The 9,937-nt window shown below is 39.2% G+C and overlaps 1 protein-coding gene and 1 pseudogene across 2 annotated transcripts in view; one reads left to right on the top strand and one right to left on the bottom strand.

Annotated features, from left to right (window-relative positions):
- Positions 1-252, bottom strand: part of LOC109822742 — a 29,889-nt gene extending 29,637 nt beyond the window's left edge. For both annotated transcript variants that reach the window (XM_020388988.1, XM_020388989.1), the window contains exon 1: positions 1-252. This exon is cut by the window's left edge and continues 57 nt beyond it. In XM_020388988.1, coding sequence (XP_020244577.1) covers positions 1-48 — 48 coding nt within the window. In that variant the 5' untranslated portion in view covers positions 49-252.
- Positions 1,737-7,528, top strand: LOC109822743 (annotated as a pseudogene).

Raw genomic sequence — 9,937 nt, 5'->3', positions numbered from 1 at the left:
GCCGCCGGCGACCACCGCCCTGTTGACGGCGCTCTTGAACCAAGACATCGCCTTTCTTCTTCTGCGAGATCGAGAACGGAGAGAGGAGGAAAGAATACGAGGAGATTACTGGGGATATCGAGAGAAAATGAGGGTTTAGTTTGGATCTTGAGTCCGGAATAGGTCAGCGAATTTTTCCGATCTCGCCGGAGAATTCGGCAACGTATTAATCGCCGTTGCTTCATCGGAACCCGCGGCAAAAGTTGGCGGGCGAGAGTTTAATGGGTCCAGACGTTCGCTGACCTTTAGCGGGTCGGAAGTAAACAGATCCGCACCCGCCGAATCCGGTTTCCCATAAATAAATTGGAGGACAAATTTTCAAAACCAACCCTTTTAGTTTTTTATTTGTAAAAAACGACCTATTTCAGTTTTATTTGCAAAAACCAACCTGGTTTCAGCCTCAGCGCTGAAACCAGGTCGGTTTTTGAAAAAAAGTTTCCAAAACTTCACGGGAGTTGAACTCCCGTGAAGTTTAGCAGCTTTTAATTAAGCTGCTAAACTTTACGGGAGTTCAACTCCCGTGAAGTTTCACAGTTAAAAAAAAAAATTTGAACTGTGAAACTTCATGGGAGTTGAACTCCAGTGAAGTTTAGCAGCTTAATTAAAAGCTGCTAAACTTCACGGGAGTTCAACTCCCGTGAAGTTTCGGAAACTTTTTTTCAAAAACCGACCTGGTTTCAGCGCTGAGGCTGAAACCAGGTCGGTTTTTATAAATATTTTGAAAATGGGTCGTTTTTTACAAATAAAAAATAAAAAAGGTTGGTTTTGAAAATTTGTCCATAAATTGAAACTTCTTTCTTTTGTTACGTTTATTACGTTATTGGATGTATAAGTAAATCAACAGTATAGAATTATAATTTACATTTCCGTTATTTTGTTATAGTTTATTATCCATGTACAATTGTATTTAATTTTGTTCCGGTTGAGAGTTTGAAATGAAATCTCATTTAGGAGTTCAAAAAATGTATAGTTTAGTGGCAGGCATCGATTGCTAATATAAACTTATGGAATGATTTTTCAAAATCATATCAAAAATTTATATTTTTCTTTTCTTTTTTAGACATTTTTTATATTGGTATGGAATAAACATGTATAAATGCCTCTTAGTTACTAAAAAGAAACTTACACATTTCTATTTTATTTATTTTATTATTTTTACTATGTTTTTTCTTAGGAGACTCCGTTGGAAAACAAAACATAGTTAAATAAATAGATAAGCAAACAAATAAATAAATATAATTTCTGAGTTCCCAATAAAGTAAAAGTCCTTATTATCGACACCGGATCTTTTATTTTGCTTCATTTTTTAACATTTTGTATTTTCTAAGTTCACATTTATCCCTGTATTATTGTCACAGCCGTCTCTTTTGTTCTGAAATTTTATTTTGGGCGCTTTTAAGTCCAAAAATTAAATTCAGAAGCATTTGCTCTGTTTCGACTCCTTTTCCAGAATTATCTCATTTTATTCAAGCATACTCTCTTTATCTCCATGTTCTTCTTCCTTTTTCTGGAAGCCCATTGAAAAATATGAATAAATAGATGGTTAAACAAACAAACAAACAAATAAATAAAACATAATTTCTCCATTCCAAATAAAGCAAAATTTCTCATTTCGGACGCCGTAGAAAACAGTCAACAACACAAAAAGTCACCCATTACAACATCTCAACGACGACCCGGCCCATGCCGAAGCCAGTCCAAGGCCCAACATCGATTCCACCGTCGGATCCCAAACCCCCAACTAGATCTTCTCCCCCTACCCAAAATCTGAACCCAGCCACCTCCCCAGTCTCCTCTCGAGATCTCACCAATGGCGATCTCAGATCTCTCCTCTCTCCACCACCTCCTCCTCCTCCTCCTCCTCTCTCCCCTAACCCTAACCCTACCGAAGATCAAAACCTAACCATCTCCTCCGCACTCCCGCCCCATGATCCTCTTCGAAAAGTTCGGGTTCACCCCCCGAGGCTCCGTCTCCATCTCCATCGCCGCCGCAGCCTCCACCCGCCGCCGACCCCTCCCTCTCGGATTCTTCCTCCTCGTCCGAGGAAACCTCGTCCAGCGCCGTCTTCAGCCAGCAGCAGCAGCAGCGAAACCCTAGCTCAAACCCTAACCTCTGCGTCCTCTCTTCCCCCTACGTCCGCGTCCTCTTCACCTTCAAAGATCTCGTCGATGGATCGTACAACAACTCGTTCCCGATCACGCTCCCCGACGAGTACTCCCTCTTCTTCGCGAACTGCGCTCCTGGGTCTCAGGTCTCGATGGAGGTCCGCACCGAGATGTTCAACGCGAGGCCCGACGGATCGAGGGATTATCTCTCGGTCGGCCAGTCGCCGGTGCCGACTGTCTACTTCTCGTTCTTTGTGTTCTACTCGGTCTTCTTCGGGTTCTGGATCTACTTCTGTTTGTTTAAGAATCGGGTCTCGGCGCACCGGATCCATTACTTGATGGCGGGGCTGCTGCTTACNCATGAATCTGATGTTCGCTGCCGAGGACCAGCATTACATTCGGAGCACGGGCACCCCGCACGGGTGGGATGTGCTGTTCTACTTGTTTCAGTTCTTGAAAGGGGTGCTTTTGTTCACTGTGATTGTGCTGATCGGAACTGGGTGGTCGTTCTTGAAGCCGTTCCTTCAGGAGAAGGAGAAGAAGGTGCTGATGATTGTGATCCCGTTGCAGGTGATTGCGAACATCGCTTCGGTTGTGATCGGAGAGACTGGGCCTTTTATTCAGGACTGGGTTACTTGGAACCAGGTGTTCCTTTTGATTGATATTGTGTGCTGCTGCGCCATCTTGTTTCCAATTGTGTGGTCCATTAGGACGTTGAAGGAGACTTCAAAGACTGATGGGAAAGCGGCGAGGAATTTGGCGAAGTTGACGCTTTTTAGACAATTTTATATTGTGGTGATTGCTTACTTGTACTTTACGAGGATTGTGGTGTTTGCCCTGAAGACGATTGCAGCATATAAGTACCGGTGGGTGAGTGTTGTGGCAGAGGAGACGGTGAGCCTTGCATTTTATTTGTTCATGTTCTATATGTTTAGGCCCGTGGAGAGGAATGAGTATTTTGCACTGGATGACGAGGAGGAAGAGGCAGCGCAGGTGGCCCTCAGGGAGGAGGAGTTTGAGCTGTGATTCTGTGAATGAGTGGAGGTATGAATTTTATTTTATTTTTGGTTATATTACTGTTATTATTCATCTCGTATTTGAATGTGGTTATGATTGTTGTAACATTGCTTGAGTTTAATAGGTCACTATCATGATAGCACAAATAGTTACAAGTCGTTGTTAGAAGAATTTGTTTGTACATGGGATAGGAAGCTAGTCTAATTGTAGTAAGGAGTGGAAATATGGTTGAATTGAACTTGCAGCTTGGCAGCTTTGGGGAGAGGAGCAAATTGTGTTTTCATCCTCTTAAATCTCTTTCATAGAATCCATACTCACTTTCCTGTGACCTGAGACTTGAGAGATGTGTGTGTGGATTATGAGAGGTCCCCCCCAAAAAAAAAACAAAGAAAATGCTCCATCCCTTGGACCCATAGATTCATGAATCCATCCCTTCTCCTCAAATGCATATCTGAATGCCCTTAAAATACTCTCTCTAGGTCATCACTCAACTTCTTTCCTCGTATCTCTCCCATAAATCCTCTCTCAACCACAATATCTACCACTTTGCCTCTAATCTGCTACCGTCTGCCCTTTTGTTGCCACCTGTCGTAGTGGGGCGGTGGTAGGATTCGAAGCGAACATGAAGGGAGACGGCATAGCGGAAGATATGCATATTTTACCTTTAGCTATTAATTTATTATGTTTGTGTTGAACTTTTTTCACCTTTAGCTATTAATTGCTTCTATTGTGTCCAACTTATATGAATTTTTACTTATTTTTGCCTGACTGGTTACTTTTAGCACATTGTTCACCTTTAGTTATTATTTGGCACCTTTATGTCGAATTTGGTCACCTTTACTATAAATTGTTACCTTTTTGTCCAACTTGTTTTAAACTTTTTCATCTTTAGCAATTAATTGTCATGTTTGTGTCTAACTTGTTACTTTTAGGTTTTTAGCATATTTTCACCTTTAGTTAATATTTGTTATCTTTGTGTCGAATTAACCTTTATCTATTAATTGTTACTTACTTTGTCTTAGTTGTTTTGAACTCTTTTCACTTTTATCTATGAATTGTTACCTTTGTGTCTAACTTATTACTTTTATCACAGTTTTCTCCCTTAGCTATTGTTTGTCACCTTTGTGTCAAATCTTGTCATCTTTAACTATTAATTTTTGCCTTTGTGATTTCATGTGAGAGAGATGGGAGAGATGAGAAGTTGAGGATGATGGTGTGACAGTATTTTAGGGATAATCAAAAGTGAAAGGGGGTTGAATGCGTGACTCTTTGCGGCCGGGGGTGGTGGAGGCTTTTGGCTTCTTTTCTTGGGGTGTGTGATACCACGGTTTCTTAAACATGGGGAGCTATAAGCAATTTTCCCTAATAACAAGAATAGAGGGATTAGACATGCATACATACTGCAACTATAGAAGCACAACTGTTCATGCACCAAGAGGCTAAGCCGCTCTTTCTATTAAATATTAAACAATATTTTGGCTACACATATCCTAAATTTTCAACCTACCATACATTTTTATAATTGTGTAAAGGTAAAATGACTCATCTCTTGAACTATGATAGATATATCTAATGTTAGTTTATACAAGCCAAATAACTTACCATTTTTCACTATAATATTTGGTGTATAAATGAACATAAGTAAATATATTAAACATGCAATAAATAGAGAAGTGTACTTTGAAGTGTGAGATATATGTACAAGAATTGTCTGACTAGTGTTTTAAACTAGATCATGTATCATGTAATTGAAGTCCCATTATGGAATGTGGTGTTATTTTTCCTATGATTTAGAATATCATCTGCATTTTCTTCCTAAAGTGGTCAAGTAGGCATAGGTTCAAGTATCAGTTAGAACATATGACAGTGATGACTTTGAGGCCTATTATATGGTTTCTGACATCAACCTACATTGAGGAGATGAGTACAGGTAGATATTAGTAGTGTACCTACTATCCTGGTATTGTCTTAATGTCTCATAGGGAATGAGGTGTTAATTTTCCTACGTACGAATATATGATTTAGAATTGAGAGTATCATCTGTCTTTTCTTCCTGATGTGGTCAAGTAGCAGAGCTTCAAGTATCAATTAGAGTATATGAGAGTATGTTTTGCGGTTTTGCCAATCCTAGGTTATAGTACACGTGGCTTATAATCCATTGGTGGATTAATCCATGTGGATTAAAATTCTAGGTGTTTGGCACAGAGCTATGGTTTATAATCCATGACTTTTTGTTGAAATGACACAAAACTCTTAAAAGTGGAAGGAGGTAGAAGGGAAAGAAAGGGATTGGAAAAAATGCTGGGCCTTTTTGTCATTTTCTTGGTCAAACATGTGGATTATAATCAACTCAAAAGATAATATAGGAGTCCTAGGTTAGGTTTTGGTGGATTATAATCCAAAACATTCCGCTCAGAATGTGGTTACCCAACAAGCAAAAGGTAGATTATAATCCAAATGTTGGATTATGATCCACTTCACCAAGTTGCCCAACGTTCTCAGAGACTGATAATCTCGTGCCAATGATACAGTTTCTGCCATTTGTCCATATGTAGGAGGCGAAAGTAGTAGATCTTTCTAGTGTACTCCCAATCTTGGTACTGTATTATTGCATATAAGTGTTAAAATGTCACCATCTCCCAAGTGTCTACGTAGACTACTTTGATGAAATTAGTGGTTTATGGTTTAATCAGGCTATGTTACATCAACATTATCTGGGTTTTTCTAATGTGGAGTTGTACCCATACTCGACGGGTATCGTGCCCGTACCCGGACCCGACACTTAGTGGACACTCCGTAAATATATTTATATATTTATTCAGGACAATACTCAATTATACAATGCTTGTATCTTCCTATTCTAAGCAGCTGTAAGAATTTTTTTTTCTATTCTGTTCTCATAATTTCTTATTATCTTAGGGTGTGTTTGGCAAGTTTGAAAATAATGTAAACTAGTTTTGAACTAGCTCCACTTGGCCTAGGTTATGCTAAGCAAGACTTTATTGAACTAGATCTAACTTAAACCTAGTTTGGCTAATTTGTAGACTAGACTCTATTTGAACTAGTTCTCTTATAAACCAAGGGAGAGTTAGTTTAGTTCTGGCCTAGTTATTGAGCAAAAGTGGACCTCAAAAGAACTTTTTCCCCCATCTTTATGGCCTGTTTGGCAAACGCATAGAACAGGGCCAGGTCTAGTCCTGATCCAGTTTTTGGGTGTTTTCTGTTTGGGTGGCCCAGTTCTTTTAGTTCATTTTTTGGCCTTTAAACCAGACCAAGGGGGATTACCAAGCAAGTTAGCCTGGTTTTGCAGTTGGTTGCCAAACATGCCCTTAAACTCATTTTCACTCCATTAAAACTGGTTTACCCAGACACAGACCCTTACATTATCTCCTTAGGAGTGGGCTGTAGAGTTCAACGTAATAGTGACCCAAAGTTTGTACTTGACTGTCTACCTGACAGCTGAAGGGCTACTGATTATAATATTGCATCCATTTGTGTGTTCTTCAGGTTGCATGGAATATAGTGCAAAAGAAATACAAGCTAATTCACAGAGTCGCTTTTATTTTGAAGCGTGAAAAAGCTTTCGGATTTGTAGTGAGGATTGACGTGTTATTAATGACGCCACGGTTGGTGTAAAATTTGTGATAACATCTACCCGTAATTTGATTTCTACATGTTTGTTAGCCAACTTTTATATCTCGTCATTTATGATGTTTCACTCTTGTTCATACACCATTGTTAATATATTGGCTTATATATACATTGTTTCTGGTTGATGCGTCAATTGACCAAAGATTAGTTGTTGGAAGAAATCCCAAAAATTTTATCTCGTCAAGCAGCTTGAATCAATACCTAGCGCATACTCTCCTTCATTCGTGCACGCCCTCAAATACTCTTTGCTTGAAGCATCTCTAGAACATCTAATCAATTTATGTTTCTTGCTCCCAAATATGGCTTTGGTTCTATGCAGTTGAGCTTACTTGAGCTTGAATTTTTTTTATTTTTGCAGAGTTCACCTTAAGGAAATTACTGTTCCCCCGTCAAGTGTTCTGTTCTCCATGCGCTTGTTCAGAAATTTGTTGCTGTTGTTGATCACCGCATTCGAAACATAATTTTCTCACTTGCCATTTTGTTCTCAGTACAGTATGACCGCTCGGTGGATATAGTTTCTAAAAACCTCACTCTGTAGACGAGTAAAATCTTTGGATTTGTGCTAATGATGTAATCTGCACGCTCACTGTACTCATATCGTTCAGGTTTCCTCTTGTTTTTAAATTGGTGTACGTATAATGATTGATTCCAAAAGCTGTTGTTTTATACGGCGGTCAACTGAAAATTGCATGCAATTTTACTAGAGTTATCTTCACTTTTACAGAGATTTAACTTTCATTTGCAAGAAGCTAAACTTCTATGTGAAGTTATTTTCACTTTTACATCATTTAGGATATATTTTTTCCCCCTGATAACACAGAATGAATATTTTCTATCTACTGTTTTGTAAAGCGTTCTATAATAACTCATTGTTACTTCCAATTAAAAAGAAGATATCGCCCCTGATCAAATAGAAAGTTCAAAAAAAAACTAAACGATAACTGAACATACATATTCTCTTAAAAGCACTCGCATATAATCACTCTTAAAATTAGTAGTGACTTAGTCGAAATTTGTAATTGCAAATTAAGGTGAACAACTTTATAGCCACTAAGAGCAAGTGCAACAGCCTCCCAAGAATGCTCATAAGTCCTATGTGGCAAGAAAAAGCTCTCAAGACCTTTCAACAAGCTCCCAAGGAAGCTCTCAAATCCTAGTTGGCGGTGGGGCTCACCATGGAGCTCCTAAGAGCTCCACAAATTTGTGGAGCACCTGAGAGCTCCTAAGGGGTGGGGGCCCACTAAAAAATATTTTTTTATTAGATTTGTTGTTTTAAAAAATATTAATAAAATGTTAGACATAAAAGAATAGATTTTTCAAATAATATTTATGCTCCTAAGAGCATCTCCAAGGGGCCGGAAAAATCCGGCACCTTAGCTAGATTAAGGGAGAATGAAGGGGAAGGTGCTCCAAGGGGCCGGAAAACTTTCCCCTTCACCCCAAACCCCTTAACTCCCTCCCCAAATTAAGGGGAATGTTAAAGTCTCTTAACCTTCCCCTTATAATTTTATATTAATATTTTCTTTTTAAATAAAGTTAATGTATAGTTAATTAATTTAGATTAATATATGAGTTAATGTAATTATACTTTTAACATGATTTATATAAATTAATTATTATTAATTAATTATTTTATTAAATTTTAATATGATTAATCTATTTTAATAATTATTATAGATAATTTCTACTTTAAATTAATGTATTATTTAAATTTTAGTTATATATTTAATTATTTATTATTTATAAATAAACCATGATATTTAATGAAATCTTAATCTATACAAATTAAAACACTAAATATGATGAAAAGGGGTAAGAGACTTTTAAGGGGGGAACCATTGGGAGGAGAACTTCCCCCTCCCTTAAAACCTCTCCCTTAGATTAAGGACATCGTAAGGATCCCTTGGAGATGTCTAATTTGGGCAGTTGTTGGAATATTTGTCTAGTATTGGAGCTCCTAAATGGGCCCATGCTGAGAGCACTACCAAGAAGGCCTACTAGGAATTGCTGCACTTGCTCTAAGCAAAATTTAAGCTTTCACTTAACAATTACTATGAAGAACAGTTTCAATTTATTGCCGCTCTCTTATTCAATTAATGTAATCTTTTTGTTTTAAAGGAAAGAAAAAAGAAAAACAAACGGATAATGTCCGGAGCCGACAAGTCAAATATATATATTATATATATATATATATATATATATATATTATATATTATATATATATATATATATGATATACTATGATATATCATCATATAATTTACAGACAGTAAATCTATCTGGGAACACAAACGTCCAAAATCACGAATTCCATTCAATTCTTCCCAATTAAAACACATATTAACATTCTTAAATCACAACAGGAAAACAGCACCACGCAAGCAACAACAAGCTTAAAAAAACCTAAAAATCCCAACCTTTTCTTTCTTGACAGCAAGACTTGGGAAATGAGCGAACAAAGAAACCCTTAGCCCCTAACGCGAACCCATAAGAGCCTTTGCCTCTTCTCTTGGCCGCATACACCACATCCATCGCCAGTCACGTCTTCTCCTCGCGTGCTCGGTGTAGAGTCACCGCATCCCTGATCACGTTCTCGAGCGAATTATTTTCGGACCCCCCTCGTCTCCTCGTAGATCAGTCCGCCTGATCCTCTTCACCCCGCCCCTCCTCGCGAGGCGGCGGATCGCCGGTTAGGATGCCCTGGATGTTGTCGCGACGAGAGCTGTGCGGATGGGCGCTTCGCCCCGCCCTGTGCGGAGCCCTTTTCCCGCCTTTTCCTCGGCCTGACATCCGTGTGAGCACGCGAGAGAACAGAAAAAGGTTAGAGTCTTTTTTTGGGGTGATGGAAAAGAGGGGTCATGGGATTTTGTATGAGACAGAGGGGCAAGGTTATTTTCGGCGGTTATCATGTGCCGTTCGCGACGCGAGGCGGAGCCACGGATCCGTGGGATGGGATCTTGGCTGTTGAGCGTTTGATTTGGAGGAAAAGTGCGCGACCGTCTGATCGGGTTTGTTCCTGCTGGCGGGGGATCGATTGACGTGGCTGTTGTTACTGGACGGCTGGCGGGTAGCAGAACGTTGGTGAGCCGAAGGTGTCGATAGCGGTTTCTTCTCTCCCGTCACC

Source organism: Asparagus officinalis, chromosome 8 (assembly GCF_001876935.1).
Source record: "Asparagus officinalis chromosome 8, Aspof.V1, whole genome shotgun sequence".
In the NCBI taxonomy this organism is placed as follows: domain Eukaryota; kingdom Viridiplantae; phylum Streptophyta; class Magnoliopsida; order Asparagales; family Asparagaceae; genus Asparagus; species Asparagus officinalis.
This window is presented reverse-complemented; position numbering and strand designations above follow the sequence as displayed.